Source organism: Engystomops pustulosus, chromosome 1, assembly GCF_040894005.1.
Source record: "Engystomops pustulosus chromosome 1, aEngPut4.maternal, whole genome shotgun sequence".
NCBI lineage: Eukaryota > Metazoa > Chordata > Amphibia > Anura > Leptodactylidae > Engystomops > Engystomops pustulosus.
This window is the reverse complement of record NC_092411.1, coordinates 22,987,343-23,004,152: the sequence shown is the minus strand read 5'-3', so window position 1 is coordinate 23,004,152 and position 16,810 is coordinate 22,987,343. Positions and strand designations below refer to the sequence as shown.

Below are 16,810 nucleotides of genomic sequence, written 5' to 3'. Positions count from 1 at the left end.
GCTCGGGCACTGGGGCTGGCAGGCTATATACTCGGGCACTGGGGCTGAGAGGCTATATGCTCGGGCACAGGGGCTGGCAGGCTATATGCTCGGGCACAGGGGCTGGCAGGCTATATGCTCGGGCACAGGGGCTGGCAGGCTATATACTCGGGCACAGGGGCTGGCAGGCTAAATGCTGGGTCTGGGACTAGCAGGCTAGATACTGGGGAGCAGGGGCTGGCAGCCTATATACTACAGGGGCTGGCAGGCTATGTACTGGGGGGGGGGCTGTGACCAATGCATTTCCCACCCTCTGCTTATATTCGAGTCAATAGGTTTTTTAAAATTAGGGGTCTCCGCTTATACTCAGGTTGGCTTATACTCGCATATATATATGGTAGATCCACATAATACTGCAGCTGAATACCCCCTCTGTCTTCTTGTCACCTTCATCTGTAGATTGGAGGCCATTTTGCACTGTGTAGCCGCTGGTTCTGTTAGGCTACATGCAGGGGCATTGACAATATTGGGGGAGGGCTCTGTTCTATTGTACCATAAACCCTTCTCTGACTATTTTGTCTTTATGTGATGATTTCTTGGCCCACAGATTTACCAGTTCTTGGTTATCAGGAATCACATAGAAGTGGCACAATTCATCAACAACAATCCAGAATATTTACTGCTGGCGGAAGCATTCTGGAAGGAACTCGTCAAACTCCCCTCCATCTATGACTACACCAGCTACCGAAGGCTGATAGATCGCTACGGAACCCATTATCTGATTTCAGGATCTCTTGGTGGAGAATACGAGTTCCGGTTTTATCTCGAATATGAGAAGATGGCAAAATACGGTACAATAATTACTAGTGGATCAATGATGGGAACATCTGTGGTGGCCTGCAAACAATAAGGAGTTAATGCATACATCACAGTCTAGTCCCCGCAGTCCAATGGACACTGCCCTTCAATTGGAGAAGAATGTGGGAGTGCAGGGATCTATTGTTTGGACACACCCCAGAGCAGATACCCTAAGACAGTGGTTCTCAACCTGTGGGTTCGGGACCCCAGCGGGGGTCGAACGACCAAAACCGGGGGTCGCCTAAAGCCATCGGAGCCGCAATTTTAATGTGTTTTTACTGCGAGTTGCATGGTTTGGGGTCACCACAGCATGAGGAACTGTATTGTGGGGTCACAGCATTAGAGAGGTTGAGAACCACTGCCCTAAGAAATAACGACCCCATTGTAGTCCCCCTGAAAAATTACACACCCCAGACCCTAAATAATACAGGCGCCAGATCCACTAAATGGAGTCCTTCAGAACCAAACAACGAAATAAATACAGACCCCCTCACAGACTTGGGTTCAGGAAGGGAGTCTGTCGGGTTACATTGGACCATCCTCTGACAGCTCTCCGCCCTCCAAAACCTGATTTTAGCTGCCACTACTACTCATATATAAGGCTTTAAGAGCCACCTTGTATAGACCATGCCCAAATACAATATTACATTCACTAATTAAGCAGTCCATTTGGCTAACGTCTCTTCTGAGTTATTTGAATTGTTAGAACACAAGAAGGGTCTTATTAAAGTGAAGTTTTATTATCAAAGAGGACAGGGCTTACAAATAATGGAATTATCATACATAACGTAAAATAAGCAAAAAATAAAGTTTAAATAAAAGGGATAAAACAGAATTTACGGGATATTCCAGGAATAAGCATAATTCATATTCAAATGGGTCATTAAAATATAAGCTAATAACTAATTAGTAGTTATTTAAAATTTTACTCCCCATAGCAGGAAACTGTTGTGGACATACACTCACCGGCCACTTTATTAGGTACACCTGTCCAACTGCTCGTTAACACTTAATTTCTAATCAGCCAATCACATGGCGGCAACTCAGTGCATTTAGGCATGTAGACATGGTCAAGACAATCTCCTGCAGTTCAAACCGAGCATCAGTATGGGGAAGAAAGGTGATTTGATGCCTTTGAACGTGGCATGGTTGTTGGTGCCAGAAGGGCTGGTCTGAGTATTTCAGAAACTGCTGATCTACTGGGATTTTCACGCACAACCATCTCTAGGGTTTACAGAGAATGGTCCGAAAAAAGAAAAAACATCCAGTGAGTGGCAGTTCTGTGGGCGGAAATGCCTTGTTGATGCCAGAGGTCAGAGGAGAATGGGCAGACTGGTTCGAGCTGATAGAAAGCCAACAGTGACTCAAATCGCCACCCGTTACAACAAAGGTAGGCAGAAGAGCAGGTCTGAACGCACAGTACGTCGAACTTTGAGGCAGATGGGCTACAGCAGCAGAAGACCACACCGGGTGCCACTCCTTTCAGCTAAGAACAGGAAACTGAGGCTACAATTTGCACAAGCTCATCGAAATTGGACAGTAGAAGATTGGAAAAACGGTGCCTGGTCTGATGAGTCTCGATTTCTGCTGCGACATTCGGATGGTAGGGTCAGAATTTGGCGTCAACAACATGAAAGCATGGATCCATCCTGCCTTGTATCAACGGTTCAGGCTGGTGGTGGTGGTTTCATGGTGTGGGGAATATTTTCTTGGCACTCTTTGGGCCCCTTGGTACCAATTGAGCATCGTTGCAACGCCACAGCCTACCTGAGTATTGTTGCTGACCATGTCCATCCCTTTATGAGCACAATGTACCCTGTAACATCTGATGGCTACTTTCAGCAGGATAATGCGCCATGTCATAAAGCTGGAATCATCTCAGACTGGTTTCTTGAACATGACAATGAGGTCACTGGACTCAAATGGCCTCCACAGTCACCAGATCTCAATCCAATAGAGCATCTTTGGGATGTGGTGGAACGGGAGATTCGCATCATGGATGTGCAGCCGACAAATCTGCGGCAACTGTGTGATGCCATCATGTCAATATGGACCAAAATCTCTGAGGAATGCTTCCAGCACCTTGTTGAATCTATGCCACGAAGAATTGAGGCAGTTCTGAAGGGGGTCCAACCCGTTACTAGCATGGTGTACCTAATAAAGTGGCCGGTGAGTGTATACTATGATGGAGAATTAAAATACGACTGGCCCTTTAATTAGTCCTGTGACTTTGTCCCTGTGGAGGAGACACAGGACAGAAGATGCCGCTGGTCACATGTCCACATCACATGTCCTGTACCTGCCTGGGCAGGTCATGTGATCACCACTATGTTTGGCTGTAGTTGGTTGGTTGCAGTGCATCCAGTATGGCCAGTGTTGTGGCGAGACGTCATCTCAGTGTGTAATGTGCAGTGATGGCAGTTACACATCATTACTATGGTAACAGAGCAGGACAGTCTGTTAGTAACAGTCATCCCTCTTATGCTCTGTGTCCAGTGATGACACTGGAGTGATCATGGGAGTTGTTGTTGTAGGAGGCAGCCATCTTGGTGATAATTCCGCCTTTAGAAAGCCCATAAAATTTTGTAAATCATAAAAGCAAACTATTTAAGCTACATTTTATGATTAATGACATTGAGTTCTGTTGTATTTATAGCATTCTGGGTTTTTGTATCACACATTCTTATTTCCGGAATACCCCTTTAATACATGATGTGTTGGTGCAATCTATCCTCTAGAGAGCCCCAAAAGTCCACATCCCCCACACCCTCCTGTCTGTGAAGACGTAAGACATGAGGGTGGTCAGACGCATGCTAATGGGCTTTTATGACCCAGGGTTTTTACAATACCCTTTATGCCTGAAAATTTTATTATGATGATATTTTGCCATGCGGGCATCCCACAAACTTACTTCCATCTTTTACCCCATAATGTCGCGCACTCATACATACTAATCATGAAGATAATAATAATCATATTCTGGGAATTATTACATTGGGCCCTGTTGCCAGGGTTCCATTCAGTATACCTTCAGCAGAGACCTGAATGGAGTTATTAGGGAAAACCCTGTGGCCGAAATATAAATTATGCCACATATTTCATTGATGTGTAAAGCAAGATGGGGGTTTCCGGATGTGACCTTCATTATATAGGACAGCACCTTTTCCGGACCTCCGTATAGAATTTCCCAGCATCTTCCCATCGTGCAATTAAGTTTTACAATAGGACCTGGTTCTTTTCGATCCCTGGTTCAAGTATTTTAAGTGAGAGGAGCCTATTTTTACTCATTATATTGTTGTTTCCCTATCTTCATCACCACAAAACCAATACCGAAACCAGACCACTCCACAACAGGAGGAATAACAGAGTAACAGAGCATTGCCATATTCTAGGGAAAACATTAATGTTAGGTGAGGGGACAGATCCCTATCATGTTATAATCTCTTCCCACCATCATCACACATAGGGGCACATTTAGTTACCCGGTCACAGAAAGTGCATTGTCCGACTATAATGCACTGTCCGGCGATTCACTAACATCGTGTTCCTGATATCCTGCATGTGTCGCTTCCCCACTCAGGTCCCCGTAGTTCACCTTCTTCTTCCTGGTGCATGTAAGTGCTTGGGCTTTCGACACAATTTGAAAGTCAAATACCGCGCTCATTCCAAATCAGTCGGACTGTCCGACGACACGTCCCTCGATTTCTGTCGCATGGAAGCCGGCACAGCTGGGCCAAAAAACTATCACGTGCACCAAAATACTAGCGCACACACTTCTTAAATACCTGTGCAACAGTGCATACCCGACTTACAGACGACCCTTAGTTAAAGACGGACCCCTCTGCCCCCTGTGACCTCTGGTGAAGTCTCTGGATGTTACTATAGTCCCAGGCTGCAATGATCAGCTGTAAGGTGTCTGTAATGAAGCTTTATTGATATTTCTTGGTCTATATACAGCAAAAAATTTAGAAAATCCAATTGTTACTGGGACAAAAATAATTTTTGTCTGCATCTACAATTATAAAATACACAGTTCCAACTTCAACATACAAATTCAACTTGAGTACAAACTCAAGGAACCTATCATGTACTTAACTCGGGGAATGCCTGTATTATCAAATATCATGGTTGGACATTACAATTCTACCTTTTACCCCATCATCACCATCCTCCATGACACTTAGTAATTCAACCCAAATATGTGATTTATTTGTTGTCCAGAGGGATCCCAGATGGAATTTCAGCAGTGCATCTCCACCAGCAGCGGATTTTTATTCTTCAAGACATCAACTAAGGAATGCAAAAAGTTGTCTGATGCAATCAGAGATTCCTCAGGTAGGTATCAGACCGTCACACACTGATCCGACCGTGCAGTTATGTATTTCTTATAGAACAGGTATTTATAGATTCCCTTCACTCTATTGTATGGACTGTACCACACAGATTCTACAAGGGGGGACACAAGCTCCTGTCACACGGGTATAATGGAGACACCCAGTCTCATAATTTGATCCTATAGTCTCTTTGATTTATAGGAGAATATACACTGTATATACACTATGTATATGTGTATATACATGTATATACATATATATACACACTATATAACACTGTTCTCCCAGCAGGCAGAGATGGCAGAGATCGGATTCTGCATTCAGTGCAATTTCCTTCCATATTCATCAGTATTAAACCAGCACAGATTTGCAGCAGCGTAGCCTCCTAGCATTGCAGCACAGCAGCAGCGTAGCCTCCTAGCATTGCAGCACAGCAGCAGCGTAGCCTCCTAGCATTGCAGCACAGCAGCAGCGTAGCCTCCTAGCATTGCAGCACAGCAGCAGCGTAGCCTCCTAGCATTGCAGCACAGCAGCAGCGTAGCCTCCTAGCATTGCCGCACAGCAGCAGCGTAGCCTCCTAGCATTGCCGCACAGCAGCAGCGTAGCCTCCTAGCATTGCCGCACAGCAGCAGCGTAGCCTCCTAGCATTGCCGCACAGCAGCAGCGTAGCCTCCTAGCATTTCCGCACAGCAGCAGCGTAGCCTCCTAGCATTTCCGCACAGCAGCAGCGTAGCCTCCTAGCATTTCCGCACAGCAGCAGCGTAGCCTCCTAGCATTTCCGCACAGCAGCAGCGTAGCCTCCTAGCATTTCCGCACAGCAGCAGCGTAGCCTCCTAGCATTTCCGCACAGCAGCAGCGTAGCCTCCTAGCATTTCCGCACAGCAGCAGCGTAGCCTCCTAGCATTGCAGCACTGCAGCAGCGTAGCCTCCTAGCATTGCAGCACTGCAGCAGCATAGCCTCCTAGCATTGCAGCACAGTTCTGTGGCAGAACAGCACCTTAGCAGCATAGCATAGAACTAGCATAGCAGCAGAGTATTTTATCACAGCATGGCGCTCATGAAACGGAAGCTGACACCATTCTCATGGAGGTTGTGCGTCCTGACAAAGAAACCTTCACTCACTTTAAGAAAAACAACATATTCCTTACATCTATAGGTCAAAGCGGGAAAGAGATTCGGGGCCAAGCAATTGTGAATGGAGGAGAACCCAAATTTATCGCTGCCCTCAGCTACTTCTCCCTGGATAACCCGACTGCAAATGACCAGCGCTATGCGTCTTGGGCGGGCTCTGTGACAAATCTGCCCAGCATTATTAAGTTTAAGGTCAGTATGCATCACTAGTAGAGTCTATAGATGTGTTATGTATATGTAGAAAGCTATAGAGAGTTTTCTTACACCCTATAAGAGTTTTCGGAGATGGCAGATGGGGCCGCTCTCTATTAGTCTAGTTTGGTTATGGAGGTTTCTCCCTCTCTGGAGGACGGGGCACATATCTATAGACAGGTTAGTTATAGGATTCATATTGATGGAATACGTCTTCTCTCTTGTGGTGACGGCTGCACCTCTGAGATCCATTTAGTTGGTGTTGGAGCCCAAATAGAAGCCTGAGAATGTGACCATACAAAACCGACCTAACTGCATGCAAATACCACAGCCCCTGGCCCCAAATCTGAACCAGGGGTCACCTACTATTTGCCGTAATATGTTCCTATGAGCCCAAATGTATACAATTCTCAGAGCAGGTTTAGCTATGTACATGTCACTGCCTTTGAATGGAGACAATCTAGTCTAGACAATGCTCTGTGAGCTAAACAGCCTGGACTCCACACTGATACATTGTAACAAACCAGAAGAGAGATACTGGTGGATACCCATTCACTGACAGCAAGCAGAAATCTTGACAATGGCAAATTGTATAAGATGAAGTCTTCTGCTTGCTGGGACGGGTGCAGTGTCACTGCAGATGTTTTTACGATTTTTTTCAGACACCTGTGAAACAATAGAAGATCTATTTTAATCCCGGAGAGTGGCTGAGCTTTATTCCGGCAGGCGACAGCGCTATTCATCATGTCGTACATTGCCAGACGCTTCAACACCTTGTGCATTAGGGAATATGCGAGGCGAAAAGTAATTAGGGATCTGACAGAAATCGCACTGACCTTTCCGTGTGATCAATGGCTTCTCCCGGAATATGTTTATCAATGTTATTGTCATGCGGCTCACACCCTGCACGCACCCGAGCATGCTGAGCGTAGTCTGATGGTAGAGGTGATGGAGTCACGTGTGATGGACATTGTCCAGGATGCAGCAGTGACCTAGTAATATTTGGCAACAACCAGGGGACATGAAGGGTCTTTAGTACCCCATTCCCTAGTGAAGAGCCCCCTAGGATAGTGATGGCTAACCTTTTAGAGCTTGAGTGCCCAAACTTTAACCAAAAGCAAAGTGCCAGCACAGAAACTTAAGCAGTAATTTATTTCTCCTTGTTCTTTGACAACTTTCAATCGTCCAGACTCCTAAAAACACCAACATAGTTGAAAGGAGGAGGACAATTCATCTATCATTGTAGGAAGATTCTGCAGGAAGATTCTTTGAGTTCTGTCTGGTGAACTTCATGCTGGGGTGATGGCCTAGGTGCCCACAGAGAGGACTCCGAGTGCCGCCTCTGGCACCAGTGCCATAGGTTCGCCACCACTGCCCTAGGAGAATATTACTTAACCCCTTGGTGCACTTTTCCCTGTATACAAGGTAGTAACCCACTGCTGGGGGATGTAACCACCTTGCCCCTCAGGTTATACTTCAACATAGGACCCTCCATACAGACCAATCACCCCCTTATAGAACTACAAAGTACATTACTCCTCTGTCAGCCTCCAAGATAAAGGGATACAAAAACTGGAATACCCATCTCTCCCACAGCCTGAGGTGGTCAGGAAATAGCATAAAATCACCTGCTTGGCACATTTATAGGCAGATCTGACACTGCACTGAACTGCAGAGATATTATTTTAACCATTGCATGTCTCAAGTTAAAGCAAAAATTCAGAGCAGTGCATTGTGGGAGTTTAGAGGACATCTACATAGTTGATGATGTCATAGGACAGCTAGTTGATGTCATGACTGTTGATGGCAGTTGATAATATCACATGGCAGTTGATGGCAGTTGATGATGTCACATGACAGGGTAGGGGCCCTCCCAGTTACATTTGGATAACCATCAGGACACTTAAAGCTCCTTCGGATGGGAGAGGATAAAGCGTAGAGCTACAAATGTTCCTCCAGGGAGATGCTGCTCTCTTCAGCCTGACAGAGGAGGACAACCCAAGGACATGGCTGTGTCTTCCCATTGCTGCGTCTCGGTGACCTTCCTCCCTTCTGCTGCAGTATTCTTATGTGAAAGTGAGAAGAGACAATGATTAATAGACGCCGTATTTATAGGAAAATTCCATCACATAAAAGAGAGAAAACTCTTAAAGGGGATAAAACACTAGAGATATATGACTGGCACTGTCCATAAAACCTCTCACTGAACATCTTCAGGGGATATATGACCCACAGTCCATAGGTGCTACACAGGGTAATAAATCAGTTTGGTTGTGCTCTATTCTAGTAGCAAGTATAGTATAATATCCAAGAAGAAATAGAATGAATTGTACTCCTTATCTTCCAAAGGAAGGTTTATTCAAAAATACAAACTTACATTGCAAGAAACGCTATACAAGGGAGGGAGGGTTGTGATGACACCTCCCTGAATAGAGCGACAGTCGTTTCGTGGTGTGCGCTTCATCCGACTCTACTTGGAATCACAACGCAAAACGGCCGTTCCTCCATTCACATAAATCCTGAGCGATCAGTGACTGGATGGACACCTGTCAATAAGTGCTTAATGTCCCTGCAGCGCCACCACTGGGGGGATTAAGTATTACACTGTTTTCATGATAATGAATGGGCTATCCTTCTAAAGCAGACCGCTTTTTCTAGGTTAAAGAGCTGCACCCACAGATTTGGATGGAAATATGAAGTCTGTCCTGATATCTGTGCATAGAGGTTGCTGCAATACCTGAAATATCACTCACAGCCTGTTTTTTAAAGAAAGTAGCAATGTTTTCATAGTCCCGGACATCCCCTTTAAGGTACCCTGAATATACAACTTTTCCCTTTATTGTATTTCTTCCAGCTTGCTCCCCTATATGAATTGGTGAAAGAAGTGCCGTGTTACTCTGTGAAGCGGCTGTACCTGAAGCGCGCCATAGAGGAGTATCTGCGTGAGGATAGCCCCTGCCGCTGTAGGCCGTGCCAGAACAAGGGGCTGCCCGTAGTGGAGGGCACAAAGTGCGTGTGCCACTGTAAGCCATACACACGTGGCTCTGCGTGTGAACAGGGTATCCTGGTGCAGGACGATCCCGGTAAGATTTTTTTTAACATATATGGGGCCAGACGTATCACTGTCCTGCACTCAATTCAGCTTGTTCCGCCAGAATTATCACAAGCTACAAACATCTGTGATGAGTTGAGTTCCTGCCTCTTATTAATCACTTAGGCTCTGCTAAATATCTGCTAAATCCCGTCTTTCCAGACAGAGGGATAGCAGCACACTGAGGTGTCATTGAAGTCTATGGTGAGGGGTGGGGAGGAGTGAGTCACTGCAGCAAGGTCTACACTCAGCGATATATAAACAACAGCATAAGCTCCTGATGTGATCCCCTGATTCTTCTACTATACTATTTCTTGCATCGTCCACAATGTAACACTTTGGGGCACATTTACTTACCATGTCCAGTCGCGATCCAGCGGTGCGTTCTCCGACGAGGATTCGGGTCTGCCGGGATTCACTAAGGTCGTGCGCCCGATATCCACCAGGTGTCGCAGCTGTGCTGTGTTGCTGCTTCTTCCTGGTGTATGCGAGTGCTTATCTTGCATAAAAATTCCGCTGTCTTTCCGAAAACGTTGGGTTGTCCGACGGCCACGCCCCCCCCCATTTCTGCTGCGTGAATGCCGTCGCAGATGCGCCAAAATCCGATCACGTGCGCTAAAATCCCGGGGCAATTCGGTGCAAATCGGAAATCGTCGGGAAACCCTACGAAAGTTCGTGATTCGGACCCTTAGTAAATGAGCCCCAACATATGGTTGTAAGGTATCTGACATGCTCCAGAACAGGGGCGCTGGTAAAGTGAACTAGTCACTGGGTAATATCTTGTCACATATTAAACATCCAATGAAAGACCAAGTATTTTAGTCATGTGAACCCCTTTAAGACTTCCTGAGTTTTCCTCCATACAGAAGATACATGTATATAGTACATTCACATGTGTCAGCCCCCGAGCCATCACTTATAGCCCCCCTTTCTCTTCCAGCGGTCATTGATGGTAGCTGGGGCTGCTGGACATCATGGAGTAGATGTGCCGGAAGCGCTGGGAGACGAGTCAGGAGCCGAGTATGTAATAACCCTCCCCCTGCTGGTGGTGGGAAGAGCTGCATAGGGAACTCAATAGAATCTGAGAAATGTGAAGAGGATGAGATAACCCACTTACGGTAAATCTATATATTCCTTATCTATCTATTTATCTTCTATTCCATATCTATATAGGCTGTTGCATTGTCTAGACTGGATATAATTGTCTTTACTTTCAGTTGAGTAAAGGACTCGCTATGTACAGGGTCACTGCCTCTGAGACAAGGATGCAGTATTCCCTGGAGTACATTTTCTGGGTGCAGCCTCTGCTAGGTGTATCATCCTCCAGCAGGGTGCAGATTTTCCTGTGCACCCTCTTCTGGGTTCTCCTCTGATGGGTGCACCATCGGCAGAGCTATACCCTCTGATGGGCGCAGGATCTCCTGGGCTATATCCTTTGTTGGTACAGCATCTCCTGGGCTATAGCTTCTAGTGGGTGCAGAATCTCCCAGGATATAGCCCCAGCTGGGTGCAGCATTTCCTGGGCCATAGCCCCAGCTGAGTGCAGCATTTCCTGGGCCAGTGTCAGACTGGCCCACCAGAGTACCAGAGGATCCTCCGGTGGGCCCTGGCTCAACCTAATACTGAACCCCAGAGGTCCATCAGAAAACACAACAATTTGGAGGCTGCTGGAGTATATTTCCTGGGGAATAATGAAGAGTGGGCCCCCAAATTTATTTTCTCTGGTGGCCTAAGGAAACCCAGACCAACACTGTCCTGGGCAATAGCCCCAGCTGGGTGCAGCATCTCCTGGGCAATAGCCCCAGCTGGGCGCAGCATCTCCTGGGCAATAGCCCCAGCTGGGTGCAGCATCTCCTGGGCAATAGCCCCAGCTGGGTGCAGCATCTCCTGGGCAATAGCCCCAGCTGGGTGCAGCATCTCCTGGGCAATAGCCCCAGCTGGGTGCAGCATCTCTTGGGCAATAGCCTTTGTTGGGCGCAGCATCTCCTGGGCTATAGCCCCGGCTGGGCGCAGCATCTCCTGGGCTATAGCCCCGGCTGGGCGCAGCATCTCCTGGGCTATAGCCCCGGCTGGGCGCAGCATCTCCTGGGCTATAGCCCCGGCTGGGCGCAGCATCTCCTGGGCAATAGCCTTTGTTGGGCGCAGCATCTCCTGGGCAATAGCCTTTGTTGGGCGCAGCATCTCCTGGGCTATAGCCCCGGCTGGGCGCAGCATCTCCTGGGCTATAGCCCCGGCTGGGCGCAGCATCTCCTGGGCTATAGCCCCGGCTGGGCGCAGCATCTCCTGGGCTATAGCCCCGGCCGGGCGCAGCATCTCCTGGGCTATAGCCCCGGCCGGGCGCAGAATCTCCTGGGCTATAGCCCCGGCCGGGCGCAGCATCTCCTGGGCTATAGCCCCGGCTGGGCGCAGCATCTCCTGGGCTATAGCCCCGGCTGGGCGCAGCATCTCCTGGGCTATAGCCCCGGCTGGGCGCAGCATCTCCTGGGCTATAGCCCCGGCTGGGCGCAGCATCTCCTGGGCAATAGCCTTTGTTGGGCGCAGCATCTCCTGGGCAATAGCCTTTGTTGGGCACAGCATCTCCTGGGCAATAGCATTTGTTGGGCGCAGCATCTCCTGGGCTATAGCCCCGGCTGGGCGCAGCATCTCCTGGGCTGTAGCCTTTGTTGGGCGCAGCATCTCCTGGGCAATAGCCTTTGTTGGGCGCAGCATCTCCTGGGCAATAGCCTTTGTTGGGCGCAGCATCTCCTGGGCAATAGCCTTTGTTGGGCGCAGCATCTCCTGGGCAATAGCCTTTGTTGGGCGCAGCATCTCCTGGGCTATAGCCCCGGCTGGGCGCAGCATCTCCTGGGCTGTAGCCTTTGTTGGGCGCAGCATCTCCTGGGCTATAGCCCCGGCTGGGCGCAGCATCTCCTGGGCTGTAGCCTTTGTTGGGCGCAGCATCTCCTGGGCAATAGCCTTTGTTGGGCGCAGCATCTCCTGGGCAATAGCCTTTGTTGGGCGCAGCATCTCCTGGGCTATAGCCCCGGCTGGGCGCAGCATCTCCTGGGCAATAGCCTTTGTTGGGCGCAGCATCTCCTGGGCTATAGCCCCGGCTGGGCGCAGCATCTCCTGGGCTGTAGCCTTTGTTGGGCGCAGCATCTCCTGGGCTATAGCCCCGGCTGGGCGCAGCATCTCCTGGGCTGTAGCCTTTGTTGGGCGCAGCATCTCCTGGGCAATAGCCTTTGTTGGGCGCAGCATCTCCTGGGCAATAGCCTTTGTTGGGCGCAGCATCTCCTGGGCTATAGCCCCGGCTGGGCGCAGCATCTCCTGTGCAATAGCCTTTGTTGGGCGCAGCATCTCCTGGGCTATAGCCCCGGCTGGGCGCAGCATCTCCTGGGCTGTAGCCTTTGTTGGGCGCAGCATCTCCTGGGCAATAGCCTTTGTTGGGCGCAGCATCTCCTGGGCAATAGCCTTTGTTGGGCGCAGCATCTCCTGGGCAATAGCCTTTGTTGGGCGCAGCATCTCCTGGGCTATAGCCCCGGCTGGGCGCAGCATCTCCTGGGCTATAGCCTTTGTTGGGCGCAGCATCTCCTGGGCAATAGCCTTTGTTGGGCGCAGCATCTCCTGGGCTATAGCCCCGGCTGGGCGCAGCATCTCCTGGGCTATAGCCCCGGCTGGGCGCAGCATCTCCTGGGCTATAGCCCCGGCTGGGCGCAGCATCTCCTGGGCTATAGCCCCGGCTGGGCGCAGCATCTCCTGGGCTATAGCCCCGGCTGGGCGCAGCATCTCCTGGGCTATAGCCCCGGCTGGGCGCAGCATCTCCTGGGCTGTAGCCTTTGTTGGGCGCAGCATCTCCTGGGCAATAGCCTTTGTTGGGCGCAGCATCTCCTGGGCAATAGCCTTTGTTGGGCGCAGCATCTCCTGGGCAATAGCCTTTGTTGGGCGCAGCATCTCCTGGGCTATAGCCCCGGCTGGGCGCAGCATCTCCTGGGCTATAGCCTTTGTTGGGCGCAGCATCTCCTGGGCAATAGCCTTTGTTGGGCGCAGCATCTCCTGGGCTATAGCCCCGGCTGGGCGCAGCATCTCCTGGGCTATAGCCCCGGCTGGGCGCAGCATCTCCTGGGCTATAGCCCCGGCTGGGCGCAGCATCTCCTGGGCTATAGCCCCGGCTGGGCGCAGCATCTCCTGGGCTATAGCCCCGGCTGGGCGCAGCATCTCCTGGGCTATAGCCCCGGCTGGGCGCAGCATCTCCTGGGCTATAGCCCCGGCTGGGCGCAGCATCTCCTGGGCTATAGCCCCGGCTGGGCGCAGCATCTCCTGGGCTATAGCCCCGGCTGGGCGCAGCATCTCCTGGGCTATAGCCCCGGCTGGGCGCAGCATCTCCTGGGCTATAGCCCCGGCTGGGCGCAGCATCTCCTGGGCTATAGCCCCGGCTGGGCGCAGCATCTCCTGGGCTATAGCCCCGGCTGGGCGCAGCATCTCCTGGGCTATAGCCCCGGCTGGGCGCAGCATCTCCTGGGCTATAGCCCCGGCTGGGCGCAGCATCTCCTGGGCTATAGCCCCGGCTGGGCGCAGCATCTCCTGGGCTATAGCCCCGGCTGGGCGCAGCATCTCCTGGGCTATAGCCCCGGCTGGGCGCAGCATCTCCTGGGCTATAGCCCCGGCTGGGCGCAGCATCTCCTGGGCAATAGCCCCGGCTGGGCGCAGCATCTCCTGGGCAATAGCCTTTGTTGGGTGCAGCATCTCCTGGGCCTTTGTTGGGTGTAGCAGGTCCTTGGTAGTATTGCTTCCGATTTCATGGTATGATGCACATGGCTGCCGTCTCCTTGCCTCATGTCCAGCCTGTACCAGCGTGCAGCCGGGGGGTGAGAAAATCAGGTTTAATCGGGAATCACTTGTGGAGATACACTTCACATCTGCCGTCTGCTCATAGTGTGTCTTCCTCATGACACGTCTCTTCATGACATGTTCACCTGTTCTGACAACTGTCACCGCCGCTTAGTCACTGACTGGACCATGAATTACATCAAATGTGGCCCCCAGGATCCACAGTGATCAGCGCTCGTGTCTCCTCATACATTAGTATCTGTTCTGATGTATTACTTTACACTACAACCCTCATCATCATCACTGCACAGGCAGGATACATACATGTGTGCTCCACCAAAGCCACACAATCTATGTGGATGTACAACTCTTTATCAAAGGAGACTGAACATTGTAAGTCGGAACAGTTCTATTTTTTAAGTGTGACAATTGGATTTTCTAAATTTTGGGTTGTATAGGTTCATTGCAGATACCTTATGTTATAAAGGTCAGCTTCTAATGGACACGAAAGGGAACCTGTCAGCAGGTGTGACCATGTAGACTGAACCACAGTTATGTACTGTCCCTGGAGATCTATGTAATCATAGCGTGTGTGTGCTGTTAGTAGCAGCAGCAGCAGAAATCAGGAATGTAGCTTCTCAAAGCACACTGCTGTGCTCTGTGCTTACTGCATTGAGCTTCTCCATAGCACATTACTCTAGCTGCAGGGCTTAGTAAGCTGTCACCAGGGACAGGAAGTTAAAGGGAACCCGTCACCACTATTTTCACAAATACAGCTAGTGACAGGTTCCTATAGAGTTTTAATAACTATTTGACACCCTGCTTGTAGCTAAAAATTATGCCCCTGAGATTCCCATATATTCAACTTTATAGTTTTATCTGGTAACTAAGCATGGCTACATGTAGTCCAGGTGGGAGTGGCCTCCTCGGGCTGAATCCAGCAGCTCCTCCCCATCCCTATCTCTGTATGCTGCTATAATGTCATGTGACCAGGGTGACATCATCGCAGGTCCTATAGCTTTTGTAGCATTAGGAACTGTACACTAAGCATATATGTCATGAAATCACAGCATATTTTATCACATGAAATCACAGCAGCCTGCATGGAGAGGAGTAGAAGTCCATGGAGGCTGCTGTGATGGTTTTATGTGGTCAGATATGTACATGGGGTATAGTTTTCATATTAAGTAGCTCAAGGACCTTTGATGATGTCACCCTGGTCACATGACATTAGGCCACGCCCCCGTGGACTCGCTCCAAAGCTGCATAGATACCAGGCAAGATTATAACTCTGATTTTATGGGGATCTGAGGGGAACAATTTTTAGCTAAAAGCAGGGTGTCAGATAGTTATAAGAGCTCTATAGGAACCTGCCACTACCTGTATTTGTGAAAATAGTGGTGACGGGTTCCCTTTTAAGTTATTGCAGTTTTTGTGCATTAATCTATTATATGTATATTATAAATTATATGTATTTATCCTGCAGCACTGTGGAGCCTCACTGCTTTGATATCCAAATCTTGCCAACAGATTTCTGTTCATCGCCCCCTCCTCTGGAAAATGGACATATCCAGGTACCATCACATGTAATGTTTGGTAAAAGTAGCAGGAGGATAGTTGCCTGAGGGTGCAGCCCTTCAATGCCGAATGCTAGGCGAAATGCAACAGATATATCTAAGGCAGTAATCTCCGGAGCAGGCGCTGTCTCTGGAAGTGACTGTACATTGTGCTTCATTACAGGATGATGACGGGTCCTACTATGTTGGTAAACGGATCATTTACAATTGCAACAGTGGCTACACAATTGTGGGGGATCCCATTGCTGAATGCAGTGACAACCTTCAGTGGCAGGTCAATGCCATGCAATGTAAAAGTGAGTATAGGCATGAATCGCAGGGGTCTAAGATGCAGGGGGAGGGGCTCAATGATGGGAGTCAGGTCTGCACATTGGGGCAGATTTACTTACCCGGTCCATTCGCGATCCAGCGGCGCGTTCTCTGCGCTGGATTCGGGTCTGGCTGGGATTTATTAAGGTAGTTCCTCCGCCGTCCACCAGGTGGCGCTGCTGCGCTGAAGAGCATCGGAACGCACTGGAATACACCAAGCCGGGCTGAGTGAAGGTAAGTGCAATTTTCGTGACACATTTTTTTTTAAAAATGCGGCGGTTTTTCCGAATCCGTCGGGTTTTCGTTCGGCCACGACCGCCGATTTCCGTCGCGTGCATGCTGGCGCCGATGCGCGACAATCCGAGCGCGTGCGCCAAAATCCCGGGGCAATTCAGGGAAAATATATTCGGGTAACGCGTCGGGAAAACGCGAATCGGGCCCTTAGTAAATGACCCCCATTGTAACAGCTTACAGGAGTATCTGATTTCAGTAACACTGCTGGCCTGATTGGTGCCATGGTGTAGCTATTGAGC

The 16,810-nt window shown here is 49.5% G+C and overlaps 1 protein-coding gene across 1 annotated transcript in view; it reads left to right on the top strand.

The window, feature by feature from the left end:
* Positions 1–16,810, top strand: part of C7 (complement C7) — a 40,671-nt gene that overhangs the window by 18,525 nt on the left and 5,336 nt on the right. The window contains exons 8-14 of the mRNA XM_072135558.1: positions 587–830; positions 5,059–5,172; positions 6,328–6,494; positions 9,349–9,577; positions 10,526–10,703; positions 15,878–15,965; positions 16,132–16,264. Of these exons, the coding sequence (XP_071991659.1) occupies positions 587–830; positions 5,059–5,172; positions 6,328–6,494; positions 9,349–9,577; positions 10,526–10,703; positions 15,878–15,965; positions 16,132–16,264 (1,153 nt within the window). The remainder of the gene's footprint in view (positions 1–586; positions 831–5,058; positions 5,173–6,327; positions 6,495–9,348; positions 9,578–10,525; positions 10,704–15,877; positions 15,966–16,131; positions 16,265–16,810) is intronic.